Here is an 18683-nt window from a genome sequence, read left to right on the forward strand (position 1 = left end):
AGTGACATTCGAATTGTTCATCAACAGATTAAGGTTGAAAACAAAAAACAGAACCTGAGAGTTGATGTAACTTATCAATTGACCAACCTTTCAGTAATTAATTGTTTGTGTTGTAAGTGAGGTAGCCATAGATATGTAATAGTTAAATGACATGAATCAAAATCTTGATGATTAAGAATGGACGGAGTGAGCATAGCATCTTAACAAGAATTTAACCTCATTGGCTGACATTTTGCCAACACAAAATCGGACACAGGAATTGTGTATAAGATGAGTGGGATTGGGCAGACCATTTTCACCCACGAAAGTTGAAATTCTTTGTGATTAACCCTACCGTAGTACTTAATGATTGCCTACATGCAATATCATTGTCTGTAAATAAAATGTCGGTTTTATTCTAATTTAGTATAGAGTTGTTGTATATGTGAAACCTGAAATGGAAGTAATATACTTCTAAGGCTAAAAGCAGTCATGAATGAAGGAATTAAACTTTCCACATTTTAGGAATTGGAAAGAACTGAGTCTAGCATCAGAAATAGGAAAGAAGAACTTCAAATGTTCTGACGCAGCTACGATTTGGGGTGACCAGATCCAATATTGGAAGATGTTTTATGATGAATTAAACTCTGTGATGGGGCTACAAGGTCTGTATTTGTTAAATAGACATGAGTCGGTATTGTTTAAACAAACCGAGAGACTCAGTCACTTTGCCAATATCTATTACAAGGAATGTCCAAATACATCTACATGTATCAGTGAAAATACGTAATGTACCAAGTTATGATCAACTCCACTCAGTTTAACTACAAGTCATTGTGAGTTTATCAATTTAATCCTTCAGTAACCATAATGGAATGCCCAAGACAATTACTTATGATCCTCAAGTACACTAATGTAGTCTCTCATATAACAGTTGTCCTCATTTGTTTGTTTAAGCAATGCTTTGGACTGTTCTCTAAGGATGGAACTGTGGCTGGGTTACTGCCATAATTATATAATGTACCAGTACCAAGAAACTCTGGATACATAGTAATCTGGAACCTTTCTGGCATCGACCCCCCCGACATAACATATCTCTGAAATTTCGTAAAAAAAACCTTCCATACTCCAATTATTTTCTGTGACTCTCACCGAAGGTTATAGTAACCACCACGTTCCTTCATTCTGACGTCAAAGCAGTGTTACGAATTTGTTTTGTATTACAACAAACACATAACATGCAACACCTCCAGGGTAAGCTGGTTACATTTCAGTGGAGTTGTTACGTTTTGAGAGAAAACATAAGAGACATTGTTGTCATAACAGTTTACGTGTTTTATTCAGAACCCTAGGATTTGGCAGATTGCTGGTGGATCAGCTTAAGTAAAAAAAACAAAAGAAAAAAGTAGTACCATATTACCCTCATTATAACTTAAGACAAGCCCTTCAAGTGTAGGAATGCATTAGTTTATACGTTACATGTTAGTGCATTCTGCTAAAACTAAAGCTTATAGCCAGGGTAAAAGACCAGGGTATTTGACCTTTATAATTATTATGTGGTATAAACTTACCTGAGTTACCTGGTTATTACATGTGGAGAAACATGTGTTGTCACTTATGGCTTGTTTGTATAGGCTGCACCCTGTGTGACACTGAAGGAAACAAAAATATTGTCATGATATTCAATACAGTTGTCTACATAATTCTTGAGTCAGAGCATCTAAAGCTGATGTAAATCCCTGTTTAATAATAATTTAAGTCAAAGTTATGGGCCTTGCTATGCAGTGGCAACTCCAGTTTTGGCATTAATTTTACAACTTTGGACATGCACCCACTTCCAAATAACTGTAAGCTTATGGTTCAAACTTGATAAGCTTGGTTACATATTGGCTATTGCTTAGTTTGAAACTAATTCACACTTTGAGCATCCCCACCACTCTATCCGCTATGCATATACATAATTATTTATTTGGTAACATGTATACTAAGTTTTTTGAAATCGTGAAAACTTTTTTGAGACAAGGCCAAAACCTAAAGATTTATATTACTCCACAACTGATGATGACCATCACACCAGAGCTATGAAAGATTGTCTTTGAATTATTACATGTAGATGAATTCACATATGTCCATATCAATACAAGTTGTTTGAATTCATTGGCAGAAGTACAATGAAATACATCATCTAACTACACAATAGATCAAATCTTTAGAGAGACACATTAAATATCAAAGAGTTTTTGGCAATTAGGCCATCAAGATGCACAAGACACAAGTACCCGCTCTTGAGCATTAACAATTAATAACAAATATACAACAAAAAGGAAAATTATTACAAAATGGAATGCATCTGTATGTACTTTGTTCAATGTATAATTACATGCTACTGAAAGTGTGTCTCCTCTTAGGTATTCTCAAAAAGAAGAACATTTGGAATGAGGCAAGTTATGTTGTAAAGATACATGGCAAACTTCAGACCACAATATTGTACTGGGAAGCATATGGTTGTCATTAGCCAAACAATTGCCCTAGTTAGTATTATATGTACTGAATGCATTTGAAAAGTGTGTTTTGTCATGTTGTAAGTCACAAAGTCATAATAAACAGCTCTATGAAACAAGTAAACTGAATCAGCAGATTTTCTTCAAAAGCTAGCACAAGTCTGAAACAATAATTGAAACAATCTATTTGAATCCATTATCCTATCAACTGTTGTAAATAGGCCTTAAAATAATAATAAAAAAAATATAATGTAGTGTTCATATACTAGTGCTGGGAATCAGTTCCGGATTGACTGTTGATAATCGGTTCCACTCAATTATCCGATTATCGATCGTACAATCGTTTGTTGACAATACTTAAATTGTAGTTTTATTCTTCTATAATAACTCATAATTCCTAATCATGCGTATTTTATGAGTATGTTTGAAGTAAATAAGAGTTGTTAATGATTTCGGCCATTTTATTAATGAAAAACAAAACAAGTAGTAGTTGCTAAGAAATTTTCGAAGGTCCATTTACTCGTAAAGGACACTTGCAAAATTTAATGTGATACAAACAGTATATTTATCATTTCCCTTTTCATTTTTATGTCAATTAACTTTTAACGTTTAATGTCAACGGAACCTAGAGATTTAGAATATACATTGCTGATGCCCTGATAATAAACGAAACTGGAGAAGGTAAAAATACAAAACTACATGATCAATGGCGGTATTGAATAAAGGGGAAGTAATCGTTGATGCCAAAAATGCAGTGGATATGGTTATAATACACTGATGCATTCAGTTAAAACGTACCTGATGCATTTGACATTCTCTGCTACAATAATAGCTATCCTTCTCTGAGATCTGAAATGTAGAAAAATATGACAGTGAACCTAAGTAAAGTGAGCAAAAGTGATAAAGAGTGCGTAATTTATAACTAACAAAACACACACTACAATACCGTACACACTAGGGGTTTTAGAGGGGGGGGGGGGGGGGCGAACCCGGCGCGCGCCCCCTCTTAAATCGCCCAAGTTTACTTTTCAAATCAATATGGGATAAAAAAAAGTAATAAAATACGCTCATAATGCACAATTCCGACTACAAATTGTAAAAAGTTTCTTGATGGTTTAACCCCAAATCACAAAGCAAAAAGTTTATCCCGTATACTTCGGTTCTGAGGGAGGGGCGCATGTCAAATGATTGAGTGAAATTCACGTCAATTTCTGGATCCGCCCCTCGTACAGTACTGTATGACAGAGGGCAGTATTAAAGTGGACATTACTCAAACTCAACCATTAAATTTGGAGTTAGCAAAAAGAAAGAATTTAGCGTACCAGCACACACTTTGTTTAATTTAATGAAGATTTTCATGCATAGAAATACATTAAACGGATTTGGTCTTTACTATTTTCCTTGATTTATGATCAATGTAGCTTTTTCTTCGAAAAAGAGGACTGTCAACGAAGAACTTCTTTTGAGATGGTCAAGTTGTTAGTGCGATAATATACAAAAAGAATTTTTCCAACCCCTGTGCCTTTGAAAATTAAAAAAAAATACAACCATAGAAAAAGAAATGATACATTTCACATATATGCATGTACTGTGTCACAAAGAGCTACACGTAGTCTTATGGAGGTTACGAAATATTTATTTATTCATTCATTGAAATGTTGCAGATGTCGATGGAATTTTGGGGAAAATGGACACTTTTCGCTGGGGGAAACAGTCTGTAAACGGCAGTAAAATTCAAAATCAAAAACCTCGCAGGGAAATTGACCTGGTATTGCGTATATAATGACCAAAAGCATATTGAGAACCATCCTGATCATAGGATCTGGTTATAACTTTCTCCATTAAAAATCCCAAGAGAGAATCGAAAACATTTGCTCGGGGTATAATGAAGTTTTCCGATATTATATATTGACAAATTGTGAATTTAATCTAGTCATTCATTCTTATATGTGCTGATCCTCGAATTGAAATGCATTGCAATTGAATAAATTTCATGAACCCCCATAAAAAAGACCTAAAAAGAACAGCGGGAAAACGCCTCAAGTTTAAGTGCTTTAGATTGGTAATGTTTCTGCCCCTGAAAAATACTGAACACATATACATGTATTCTTCATATTTATCAGCAACTATGACGTATATTCTTTATTTCAAAGGGCCCCGATTTCAGCCCTCGAACAAGTGTCAGGATTCTTGATCTGAGAAAACACAAACAGTCGTAGACACGAACATTACACGGCTGCCAACATCTGTTTTGCATTCACAAAGACAAAATGGGGCAAGTAATAAAAATTGTGCGTTTTCAAAAACAGCCAGTCACGAACATGCTACGAGGTTGCACGTGATGCTAATTCTAAGAGTTATAAAATTATATACAGTCTTATTTTGTAATTGATAACTGTCAATTCATGAGTGTGGAAGTGTTTTTTGGTACAAACGCATACAGAGGCGAACAAAAGTGACACACCTTCAAACAAGCAAACAACAAAGCCAAATAATTATTTAGCTTGGTCCTGACCGAGAAATTAATGTCTCCTGGTTCCAGATAAATAACATGTACATATGTTGCTTTAGCCGTCTACATTACATATACATGTGTTTCTTGTTACAGTTGGCTGCCCACGGGCTTCAGAATAATTCAAAGCCTGGGGTGGGTGGGAACGTATATGATTGTTTGGGCAAAAACCTGCTCAAATAACGTCTTAAAAGGCAGATGTTTGCTGGAGAGACGACATGAACTTAATCACACATTTACGATTATTAAATTTCATTAAAGGATTAATTAATTATTACATTTCAGAAACGTACCTGAAATGTATATACAAGTAATTATTATAGCGTAGGATCTTTCTGTTTAATGGGCGTGTCGTGTAATGTTCTTAACGTACGCCTTTATTTGCATTAATTAATTAATTCGAAGCACTCTTATGATTTATTCCATCACTATTTGTAAGACCGGTCACGTGAGACCTCATTTATAATTCGCATCTGTAGCATCTTCAACTCAATTTGTCACCTCACGTAATCTTTTTGATCATACGATATTCCGCCTTACGCTCTTGAATAAGAAACGTTAAAGGTTGAAATTGAAACCGTCGGAGTCATAGGAGAAATATAAAAAATAATACCTCATGGTGAGCTCTTGTGCTTTATGAGAACTTTTGAAGCATTTGAAGTGTTTTTCAAGAAAGCGCGGTAATTTTAACATGATAATTTACCTATCTATACCGGTATCTGTGTGATAACGTGACAGGTATTATGGGAAGACGTTACTCATGCTCACCATCTGTTTCATGGCGATTTCAAATGTTTGAAATTATACCTGGGTAATAGTTTATACACAGTTGAAACCCATTGGCTCGATATTCCATCGGCTGGCCAAATTACTTCGAGCCTCGCGAATATCGAGTCAAACGGGAATATTTACAAAGAGTAAAACGAGATTCCAGTTTGAGCCAACGAAGAAATCGAACCAAGCGATATCGAGCCAAATGGATTCGACTGTACTCAGCAAATATTTCAGTACCGTGCTCTTTTCATAAAGTAATTTCAATCATATTAAGTATTATGATATTTACGTCTGAATATTACAAAGTTAAAATATATTGTTCATAATGGGTCCTTTGAATAAGAATACACATATGATTGTCAATTTGTTATTTATATTCTATTTTAATCTCAAGTGTTTTATGAATTGAATTAGACCTACTCTGTGAGATGCATGAATGTTTAAATAATGAGTGTTTGTAGAAAAAAAACATTTAGTGGTCATTCCATGTCAGCAGATGGATGACGAATATTTGTTTACACTTGTAGTCTTGGATAACATTTATTTTCAAGTCGACGTTGACTTTTTCAATGAGACCCTTTTCCGTAGGAAAAGTCTTAAGTTGAAAATATAATGAATGTATTTAAGGACTAGTATCAATTTGTGTTTTTTTGTTAATAGATAGAAATGCGTCAGGCGAATCCAGATTTCGCAAAAGACTCACAGACTAATACAAAGAAATATACAAACGAGCAAAATTTCATTTAAATATAAAGCTGATTTGAAACCCACTGAATTGCCAAAACTGATCAGAAGACACGCTCATGTAAAAAAATCAGCTTTTTTAATGTTGCAACTTACGAGATATAGAAGACGAATTCCATTTTATATGCATTTGCTCATGTGTTGATATTATTCGAAAAATTATAAAATATGTTAATATTATGTTAGTCCGTCTTTGTTTATTTTTTTAGATTTATAAACTACCAAAATAGACAAGAACTTATAAAATTATCTGTATACATCAAAGAAGCTTTGTGTTTAGGCAAACAATACTGAATGTTGGAATATAAAGTGTTTTGTTCATCATCGCCTAATTTGATCATGTCCATATATTTACTATCTATATTCTATTTTATTTTTTATTACTGTGTATTTAAAACACTGTTGTGTCACCGTATATTCTATTTTGGTTTCGAAGACGATGTACACTGTATAAATCTAAATAAATTATTTGTTCACTGTGTTTTAATAACGAAATGGCAAAACTTCAATGCCGAGAGTATGATATACGCAAACATTCAGGATTATTAAAATATCATCGTCATGATGTAAGAATGGATTTAAGGAATCTGCCCCAAATTTCTCGAACCTTCTTAAGTCCCTTATTACTTGATCTAGGCTAAGCTCCCTATTTTTGTTTTTCTATAATATGCGTAATATTTACTTCTTTATGAGCTTTCGACTTTAAATAGGAATTACATGCATCTTTATGCTAATCACAATAAACCATTTAACATTTATCAAAATCATATTTTAGTATCATGATATTTCAGGTAATAATATTAAGTTTCTTAAGTCCGTTAAGAAGTTTTGAGAAAATGGAGCGCGATGTACAAATGGGTTTGGCAATGACGTTAAATGTACAATTATTCAAATTTTGGGGGCCTTGTGACCCCATATAATTTTGGTATCATTTGAAATGGCACTGCTAGCTGATAAATACTAGTATATTGTAAAACAAGTAACTGAAAAAAATAGTTATTGATAAGATTAGGGCAGTTTGTATTTATTTCTTTTCATTATTCAACTTAAATTGGAAATAAAATAGCAGATTTCAAAAAGATGTTTGTAATATTTTTTTAATATTTCTGTTCATTATTTCGACTTTACTCGGAAATAAAACAGCAGATTTTTCAATGTTTCCAGGCGCAAAAAGATGTTTATAATAATTATTATTATGTTGAATTTCGATATATTTTTTAGAGATAGAGAGAGAACAATACGAAAACAATACAAAACATCGCACGGACGCCAATGACTTGTAGCACGCCATCGCGTGCACTGCACTGGTAAGTCAACGAAATCTTGACTCCCAGATTTAAGAGAAAATAAATGATTTTGGAACCAAGACAATTCTTCGAACTCTAATGATTACCGGGAACGAAGAAATGTAATTTTCTGTTTGTGAAATGGGCCAAACAGTTAGAAAGCAGAGGTAATTGTTCGAAACGCAAATAACTGTCTGTATTTAATTTTAAAAGTTGTGTGTTATCAATATCAAGTATTGTATAGTTCTGCTGGTAAGCAATGCGCAATAACAACAGAACAGAACAGAATATCTATTAGACTTAAGCATAACAAGCATATCGTCCTAATAACATATATACAAACAAAACACACACGCACGCACGCACGCACGCACGCACGCACGCACGCACACACACACACACACACACACACACACACACACACATATATATATATATATATATATATATATATATATATATATATATATATATATATATATATATATGGCATGCAACAATTTTAACACATAGCATATTATACGCTAAATTCATTTGATTTGATTGTTTCTGTGATATACATGTGAGAATGAATATATTATATGATATAATTTTTAATTGAATATTACATACAGTCGGACATTATTTAAGATTGATCAAACAGTAATCATGTATTGGTTATGTATATACAACGAAAGCAATGCTTTAAAAGGGTCTGTAAAATGTTAGAACATCATAAAATTTCCGTATTTTTCTCGGAGAAGGATACTGTCGCTGTTATCTGCATGTTCATTGGGCCTGGCTTAAACAACATTTTTAACGTTTCAACAATGTTAAACATCCTTGAGGACCAATAAACTTTCATATAACGGAAAACAATACAAGCAGTATATAACATTTCTGCATAGTTCTAAGCCACATGTGAGGTTTTTTTTCACCCGGTGCTACCCCGGGTGAAAAACCAACATCCTGAAATTGTGAAAATTAATTTTTATATTAATATCGGACAAAAGGAGAAAAGAAGGAATAAAATACGTTAAAAATGCACCATTTCGAACTAGAAATTGTTAAAATCTTCTAGCGGTAGTACCCATAAACCCCCTGCAAACATTTTAAACCATGTTAATTTTGGGGCGAATGACAAAGGGTTTTGCCCCTAAGTTTCGCCCCGTTAACCTTAATTTCTGGATCCACCCCTGTAAGCTATTCGTTTTAGGAATATTGTTTTCACTTTGATTTTTACCAACATCCCGTTATAATCATGTGCCAGCGTTGTCCCTTGAAACCACTGGCACCGCCTCTGTAGTCGCTGGCTTTTGTCATGGGAGCTTTTTGCCTCGTAACCCTATATGCTTGGGAACTAGCTGATTATCTTTCCCGCGCTTTTTGTGGATCTTAAATCTTACAACCTAGCTCATATTACAAGCGTTGAAGGTATTGCTATTACCTAGTGTTACAGCGTATTTACTACAAGGAAAATATTGCAAATGATTCCCTTGGTATCATTTGAACCATCTTGCTAACTGTTACCGCTAGGGATTTGTTAAAAGATGAAGAGCTCAAAGTTAAATGAGGGATGCATGAAGTCCTGTGGAGTTGAACACGGGTTGCACAACTTTCTGACTCCCGTCGCCGACACAATTCTTCATGAATACAGTATTTGCGGCGTTTGTAATCCGTGCGCAGACCGAAAGTATCGTTTACAAACTTGCAGCGTTTCATTTTTGCATTTTGAACCCCAGCATGCGTTTGCTAATCAAAGATCATCAACATAACAGTAGAAAGATGCACAATCTTTAAATAACGATCTTTAAGCTTTGGCGAGCACCGTAGTGGCAACGTTTGATTGCATTCATTTAATTTATTAATGAACGGTGACTTTTAACCTAGTGTTAGTCGTTGACCATATTAATGAAACAATTGCAATCATTTTAGCATATGGACGTAGTTGAATAACCTCCCAAATCCAGAAAATTTTCTATTGAAATGATCTATTTATTTAATTATTTTCTAGTAAGATTTTAATTTATTATAAAACATTTGAAATGAAAGTTAATTAATATTGCATTTTGTTCTGCAGGTTTTATTTTCCTCGAACCAAACTTACCGTTCCATCTATATCACAGTAAAGTCTGCAAGTCGTTAAAATGTTATAGTCATCACTTATAAACCCATTCACTTGCACGTCCAAAATACACAAACACGTACAAAACAACAAAAAATAATCCCAAGTCCACTTAAATCCCATGATTTCACTTTTCGTCATCTAGTCCAACATTGGGTCTTCATATTGTACCGGGATACTTCACTTGCTCAGTATAGTTTCTCTATTGTAATGCGGCAGACGACTTATTGGTCGCGAGCGTAAACCGCGTCACACGTGACTGACTGTTCCCACGTGACGCATGAACTGTGCTCACAGACAGACGACACCAGTATAGCGTTCATACGAGCCCCGAATTTCCTGTCTTGATTAATTAAACCCTTGTTTTTCTTGATCAGACTGAATTACTGACCCCCATTTCCAGAACTTTGAAGCCTTCATTGGTCTGATGCACGAAGACAGATCGGTTACTTGGACCGGAGGTTTGTAATTTATGGATCCCGCAGTCAAAACAAATGATAACGCATTGAAAATTGTCGGAACCTTTCACGATGATCTTTCTGGTAAAAGCTTCGTTTTCAATGTATTAAAATTGAACAGAAATGCTTGAGCTTTTAGAATGAGTATGTAGTATATCTAACAGCTCTAGTACAAGTTATACTAACGCATGGATATTTAATTGTTTGCTTAAATGATTAATCCACATCAAACATTGACTTTTCTACATCAGATACATTTACATGTATAATATTTGCGTGAGTTGATTTACAACATTTAAATTAAATGAATAATTTGCATTTGTTGTGGAATTTCGTTTTAAACTCCTCATCAAATTATTTCACACAAAATTGCAGCGAGGGGCGACAATCACACGTTGGCTCTACCAGGTACAGCTGTTCAAAATATGGGGGTTATCTCCCCTGCATTACCATAACATTTAAAATATTTTACTCTGATTAATTTATTTCGGTAAACAGACTAGATTACTAGTACAACGATACATTAACAGATACATACATGGACTAAATGTAAATTGTAACAATCTGATTGGTAACAAATCAACAATAAATATTGTTAGACGTGGTTTCATGTGAACTACTATATGTAACCAATAAAAATCACAGCTACATTTATTTAAGTTAACAAAAATACTACATTATCATTATAACAAAATGTATATAACAAGGAACTGGCAGTACAATCTAGCTATCAATCTGCAATATGATGGACTGATAAAAAAGCAGTCTTATTAAGAAACAACACAAGAACTATATATTTGAATTTCTTCATCTTTATCGTTGTTATATTGAATTTTATCATTTTACCTTTTCGACAAATAAATAAATAAATAGATAAATAAATTAAATGTTAAATAAATATCAAGTAAAAAATCCTACCTAAGATATTATGCATAGACAATTGCAGGTTCTAGCATCACAGACATATAGGTCCGATGCCATAGGTCCGTGCTAGCATATATTGTTTTAAATAATAATGATTTTTCCTGAATATTTCTTGTATCTAAGACTCTATTTCAAAACAAGATGTGTGACCCGAAAATCAAAATGCCCAAAACACCCAAAGCCATAAAAACACTTGTAACACAATCGCAAGCAAGAAACCCTCATAGCCTAACAGTTTAAAAGACAAGCATTTTTTACACAAGAATAAACATTTTTTATTAATCCATTACTGTTTCGGACTTAACTTTCATAGGATAATGGCATTATACACAGAAAGCAGTTACAGGTAAATCAGCATGCTAACGTAATTTGTTTCACTCAATAAATAAGATACAATATTTGTTTACACCTTAATTATATATATTGAGCAATTTCAAGATTAAACTAGAATTAAATACAATTTAGACATAAACATTATATATCACAGCCTTTTGGAAAATACAACAGAATAAATATGTAGAAAGATTTTTTTTAAATAATCTCAAACTAACAGATCCAATATATAATACTGTTTAATTATGTAAACACATGCAAATCTAGCAATTACATCATTCTATATAAAAACAGTGTGATCAAGCACTATATATATTTCATCCCTGATGCTAAAATTCTACCATTTCTAATCACTATTATATTTAAACACAAATACAGTGAATTGATGCTGAACACCGCAGAGAGAAATGCAAACTGGTTACATCACATGCACTTCATATTTCATATAGCACTGTATCTTTCATTGAGAACTTAAAAAAATACAAACCAACCATAAAAATATTCAGTCTTTTGTAAGTTATATTTTACCAAAACGTAGATGTACCTCATGCATCTCTTAGATATGACTTATCTGAGTTTGATTGTTAAGGCCAAAAAGTTACCATTGTTGGAAAGGCGGTCATCTATACAACAAGGATGAATTAAATATATTTCTTTGGTTAAGTGCGAACCCCTAAAAAAATATACCAGGTCAGGCTAAAACTTGAAACAACATCCTTTTGGGGAAAAATGGTAACCTACACAATTTGCTATTCAAAAATCGCTTAGAAATAATCAAAAACATAAATTATGCGTATACTCGATGAAAGCAAGTAAATGACACTTAATCTATATTAATCAAGACTGGTCTGTGCACAAGACTAACACAATATTGTTGACAATAGCATCAATATTGTAAGGAATGCCCATTCACTCAGATTCTGTGAAAACTTCCTGGTTGTCAGTCAAACAGTTACGTATCTATTGTCTATTACATCAGGTGCAGAAACTTCCTTGAATCATGTATTCTCAAAGTGCAGCTATTGGTGACCTTGTGTATTTCTTCAAATTCTCATACGATGATCGAAGCAAATCTTCCCTGTAGTCCAACATGTCTTGATACTCAGACAGTGAACGCACCAGCTGCGTGTTCTTCTTAGCCTCGTAATGGAAGTCTGGGCCCTTGGACATGTACCTATAATGGAAGGTAAACATGTCGTATGAGACAAGTTCCTATATAAAATCACTTAATCATAGATGTATATAAAATACTGTAATTTCAAATGAAGGTTCTCAGATATTATATATGTATATAAACGGAATACACTTTTTGGAATTGTTAATTACAGACAGAAGTCATAGTTCTGTCATAGAAGTTTTGAATTTGAAGATCAGGTATATCATGGTTGATACTGTTTCCTTCACTTTTAGTCACTGAAGTGACTGGACTGCCTAAATAATGAGTTATTTAAGGTTTGATCCACTGCTTTGGCATGGCATTCAGTGGAATATCAGGCCCTTCCTGTCTCTTCAGCCACAGCAAACTTGCTGTTTGGGTTTGAATTCTTACTACAAAATTACAAGCATTTACAAACCATTTGGGTCTGGGTCCGCGGATGCGTTCCAACTCATCCTGTCTCTTCAGCTCCAGCAGCTTAGCCTCCTCCAGTCTCAGTCTCTCCAAGCGCAGCTTGCCCAGGGTCAGTTGGTGTGGTGACGTCAGGTACACGCCAGACTTTCCTGATATTATTATTTTATAACTTTTAAACTGATATTGTTTTTTAAGTGAGTACATTCAACATAAGACTACCATTGGAAGGATATTCAATGAAAATGTGGTCTGTTAAAATTTAAATAAAAACATGATGTCATTACAATCTACATTTAGTCATTTGAAATTTTACTACTTGAGACATTGATATAAATTTTCCTCATCTCCTTAATATTACAAATTAAAAGAGAACTTATTCTTATTACATGGAAACTTCTGATCAATCAATTGATACCTATGGTTGGGGCTTCATTTGTGAGAAGAAAGAGTTTATCAAGGTCCTGATCATCTCTGAAGCTTCTGTCTGGTGTTCTAAATGTGTAAGATTTATTGAGCTTTGATGCCGACTTGGATCTTGACATTCGCATGGATGGCGGAGCAGAGGCATTCAGGGTTTCACAGGCAGGATAATCGAGGGCACACATTTCATATGCTGAGCTGAATGTAGCAGGAAAGAAGTCCATAGCTTTCTTGTCTTTATCCGACATGACATTTTCATTAGTTTTCCCATACCGATATGATCTTCCAACACTTTGCAAAGTTGGTGCTTCGGAAGTGTTCCCTACAATGTGGTTTGGATTAACAAACCACTGGGACTCTCTTGGCGACTTTGGCTTCCCTGTGAGCTCAAGCTGTTTTACTCTTTCTTCATACATTCTTAAAAGCTCATCTTCATCAAGTTCTGTTCTCAAAGTCTCACCAGGGAAAGGTTCTCTAAAATCAGCAGCAGTGATCTCCTTTTTTAACTGTCTTTGGTATTGCATTTCTTTTGCAATTTCTTTGTCTATTTCACCATAATCATAGGGAACACCTTTTTTTAAAGTGTTGTCCACCTCATGGCTAAGTACTTGTAAATTGTTGGCCAGATCAGTCATAGACCTGGCATAGACCTTTTTCTTGACCCTATAGTTGTCTGGGTTGTAGATTGAATGCTGGCTTAATTGAGCTGTAGTACCAGTTAAACTTGAGTTAGGATAGTACTCCTTCCGCTCCCTGCAACAATAAACAAGGTACATGTAGATATACAAGTTAGACAAATAACTGAGATGGAGCTGCACCATCCACACTACATGCCACGTTTTGACCTGTAATTGGCACAGGATGATAGTCCAACCTATCCTGATTCCAGGCCTGGATCTCAGATCTGCCACTGGCATTGGGTGAAGCAGAATTGTTGGACATAATTCTCAAAGATTTGTTCAACAGTAACTACATGTTTACTAGAGTACAGTATATAACACCAGTCTTACGAGTACCATATACATTTTTAATACGGGAAACAAGGTCAGAAAAAAAAATGCCCCCGAATTTTATGAAATCCCATCACAATTGCTCATTCATTTGAGCAAATAATATTTATTAGTGGATTTTAACCTATTTCTGAGTGGCACGTAACCTCCAATCAACTGATCTAGCTTATTCAAACGTAGACATGTCAAATTAAAAACAAAATATAATTAAATATTATAATTACCAGTAGGAAGAGCCTCGACCATGCAGTATAAAGTCCCTGTCAGGATTAAGGTCATGTCTTGAACTTAATGAAGTAAGGAGAACCGACATCTTGTTTACGGAAGTAGCCCGATAGATACCGAGCATGCGCAATAGAGAATGAAGGGTTACAGTCCACTATTATTTTTAAGAACCCATCATTCATTTACTAACACAGTGTCTTCCCTTGATGAAGTATGCAAGCGTACTACGGTGTAGTGTATGGGGACGTAGAATTGTTATGGGTCACAGGTAGTGTGTAGTACTAAGAACAAGCAACTCAGTCAGCTCAATCGGTTGAGCGCTGTGCTAGTGTTTCAGCAGTTGTGGGTTCGAGCTTCATGCCAAGCGTAGTGAAACTCACTGGACTTCACCTATAGTTCGAATCTGCGGCTGGTTCTAACACCAACACACTTCACTCCTCTACCATTAACCTTTTAGACCGGTCGAGGTACACCTAGCTTTTACTTATGTTGCCTGTAAAATAAATTTGGGATGAACATTCCGATTGATGTGTGGCTCAATAAGTCTCAGCTACAGATGAATTTAAACCTGAACGGTCACACATACTTAAAAGGTGTGTCCGCACAGTTTCCAATAAAACCAGACAAGAATGTAAAATGCAAGCAAAAAGGTAAAATTGAATCTAAAAATGCAACCATCATCCTTTTAAGCTTTCTGCAATATGCCTTTTATCATAACCATTGGGATGACTGAACTACATGTTAAAAATTAACACAGCAGAACGTTAATAAATTGAATTTTTGAAAACCATTTAATAATTTTGAACACGATCTTTACGGAATTGTCTTTGCACCCATGCTCTTTAAGGCTAAAGCAGGTGTGTACCCATTAGATTTGTTTTAAAGCTTTATTATGACTGTGAAAAACGACCTGGAAACCTTCTTAATGTACATGTATCTCAAAATAATATTGTTTACCATCCAGTAAATGTCAAGATTTTTCACCTGCTATATCAGACACACTGTCACACATTATATCAAACATACTGTCACACATTATATCAAACACACTGTCACACAGTACATAAGTAACACTGTCACAAACTATATCAGTTATCTCCCACTATATCAGTTACACTGTCAAACACTATATCAGTCACACTGGCACACACTATACCCACACAATGTAGTACATTATATCAGCCACACTGTCACACATTATATCAGTCACACTGGCACACACTATATCAGTCACACTGGCACATACTATACCACACACAATGTAACACATCATATCAGTCACACTGTCACACACTATATCAATCTCACTGTCACAGACAATATCAGCCACACTGTCAAACACCTTCAGTCACACTGTCAAGCACTATATCAGTCACACTGTCACAGACTATATCACACTGGCACACACTACATTAGTCACACTGACACACACTGTATCAGCCACACTGTCAAACACCATATATGTCACACTGTCAAACACTATATCGGACACACTGTCATACACTATATCAGTCACACTGTCACACACTATATCAGGCACACTGGCACACATGATATAAGTCACATTGGCACACACTATATCAATCACACTGTCACACACTATGTCAGTCACACTGTCACACACTATATCAGTCACACTGTCACACACTATATCAGTCACACTGGCACAAACTATGTCAGTCACACTGTCACACACTATATCAGGCACACTGGCACACATGATATAAGTCACATTGGCACACACTATATCAATCACACTGTCACACACTATGTCAGTCACACTGTCACACACTATATCAGTCATACTGTCACACACTATGTCAGTCACACTGGCACACACTATATAAGTCACACTGGCACACACTATATCAATCACACTGTCACACACTATGTCAGTCACATTGTAACACATTATATCAGTCACACTGTCACGCACTATATCAGTCACACTGTCACACACTATGTCAGTCACACTGTCACACATTATACCAGTCACACTGTCACACACTATATCAGTCACACTGTCAAACACTATATCAGTCACATTGGCACACACTATATCAATCACACTGTCAAACACTATATCAGTCACACTGTCACACACTATATCAGGCATACTGTCAAACACTATATCACACACACTGGCACACACTATATAAGTCACATTGGCACACACTATATCAATCACACTATCACACAATATGTCAGGCATACTGTCACACACTATATTAGACATACTGTCACACACTATATCAGGCATACTGTCACAAACTATATAAGTCACACCGTAACACACTATATCAGGCATACTGTAACACACTATGTCAGTGACACTGGCACACACTATATCAGACACACTGTCACACACTATGTCAGTGACACTGGCACACACTATATCAGACACACTGTCACGCACTATATCAGTCACACTGGCACACACTATATCAGTCACACTGTCACACACTATGTCAGTGACACATACTTTGTCTGTTACACTGTCACACACTATATAAGAAACACTGTCACACACTATATTAGACACACTGTCACACACTTTGTCCGTTAAAATAATAATAATAATAATAATAATAATAATAATAATAATAATAATAATAATAATAATAATAATAATAATAATAATAATAATAATAATATCAAACACGAATTGGTCTTTTTTCTTGGCAAAGTATCTCTATTATTTTTTTCAAGCGATGAATGTTGTTCCAATTTGCGGAGAATGCACACTTTACATTTATTTTGCATTTCATAATCTGCTTAACATTAGAACACTTAATGCACGAAGCAGAGTAACATAGTTATTAATGTTGTAATAAATAATGTAATAATTGATGCAGCATTCGAAAAGTCATACATGTTTTTTGCAGTCATTAACAGCAGTTGCCATGACTGTTGGATGTTTGGGATATTCTTGTTGAGTATACTGCATATTCCTACTATAAATATAATAGATATCATTATGCTTCAAATATAACAACGGAACCATTGATTGGCGTGCCTTAAATAGACTCGTCTATTCAGTGGTAATCTAGCCAACTGATTGGACACTAATCTTGGGCAACATCTAATAAATCCGGGACTTCATCTAAATCGGTTCGAACTCATTTATAAATTGTCGAATTTAGTGATTCTATATTGTGGTTCAGTTATTTGCGACATGGTATAATAGAGATATACATAGCTTGCCAGAAATGCACTATAGCTTCGTTCAGCCACCCTCCCTGTCTGTAGAACCAAAGACAGTTCGACATGGAAGTACACATTTTACGATCGTAATTCGCGATTTCTTTCATCTTCCCAAACGAATGCTTGTTATTTGTGTTTCGAATAATCCTTAATAAGTTTATAGCCAACTTTCAAGAAGTTATTAGGAATATTCGCTCAATGATCTTGTGATGTGCGTTTATTGTTATCTTTGCAAACGAACGTTGATAAAAGTTTGGTGCTATTGTCTTTTATGAATTACAACAACCTTTATGGACACCGTGTATTAAAGGGACTAGACACCAGACGGTCAAAAAACCGCAGATACAGTATTTCCTCAGAATAAGCATAGCATTGTCAGTATAAGCTAGTATGATGCCGGTAATACATCATTTTACATGATTAAAAGCTGATTTTGTCGCGGCCTTAGCTGTGACTCGTTTAAAAATAGCGCATATTGGTTTCTCAATTTATAGTGTGTATATGTTTTGCATGTGAAGGTCGCTTGATTAGTATAGATGAATATACCGACGCCATTTTTAAATTTACTGGAATTAACGTGGTTGACAGACCCAGTAAATTTCGAATTGGAAAAATACGCAAAAACTGCGAAAGATAAAT

General features: G+C 34.8%; 3 protein-coding genes across 5 annotated transcripts in view; all 3 read right to left on the reverse strand.

Annotated features, from left to right (window-relative positions):
• Nucleotides 1-10084, reverse strand: part of LOC128238242 (proto-oncogene tyrosine-protein kinase ROS-like) — a 79249-nt gene extending 69165 nt beyond the window's left edge. For all 3 annotated transcript variants that reach the window (XM_052953931.1, XM_052953930.1, XM_052953933.1), the window contains exons 1-3: nucleotides 9883-10084; nucleotides 3279-3329; nucleotides 1551-1631 (exon numbers count right to left, since the gene is read on the reverse strand). In XM_052953931.1, coding sequence (XP_052809891.1) covers nucleotides 1551-1631; nucleotides 3279-3329; nucleotides 9883-10041 — 291 coding nt within the window. In that variant the 5' untranslated portion in view covers nucleotides 10042-10084. The remainder of the gene's footprint in view (nucleotides 1-1550; nucleotides 1632-3278; nucleotides 3330-9882) is intronic.
• Nucleotides 10085-10835: 751 nt separating this feature from the next.
• LOC128238645 (uncharacterized) lies at nucleotides 10836-14954 on the reverse strand. The gene is made up of 4 exons (XM_052954768.1): nucleotides 14840-14954; nucleotides 13601-14358; nucleotides 13190-13334; nucleotides 10836-12789 (listed from the first exon to the last, which is right to left on the reverse strand). Exons 1-4 carry the CDS (start codon nucleotides 14926-14928, stop codon nucleotides 12624-12626), a joined length of 1158 nt encoding a protein of 385 aa, XP_052810728.1. The 5' UTR covers nucleotides 14929-14954; the 3' UTR covers nucleotides 10836-12623.
• Nucleotides 14955-16227: 1273 nt separating this feature from the next.
• Nucleotides 16228-17100, reverse strand: LOC128237622 (uncharacterized). The gene has a single exon (XM_052953210.1). It carries the CDS (start codon nucleotides 17098-17100, stop codon nucleotides 16228-16230), a length of 873 nt encoding a protein of 290 aa, XP_052809170.1.
• Between the last annotated feature and the right edge of the window lie 1583 nt (nucleotides 17101-18683).

The sequence above is a fragment of the Mya arenaria genome, chromosome 6 (genome assembly GCF_026914265.1).
Source record: "Mya arenaria isolate MELC-2E11 chromosome 6, ASM2691426v1".
NCBI lineage: Eukaryota > Metazoa > Mollusca > Bivalvia > Myida > Myidae > Mya > Mya arenaria.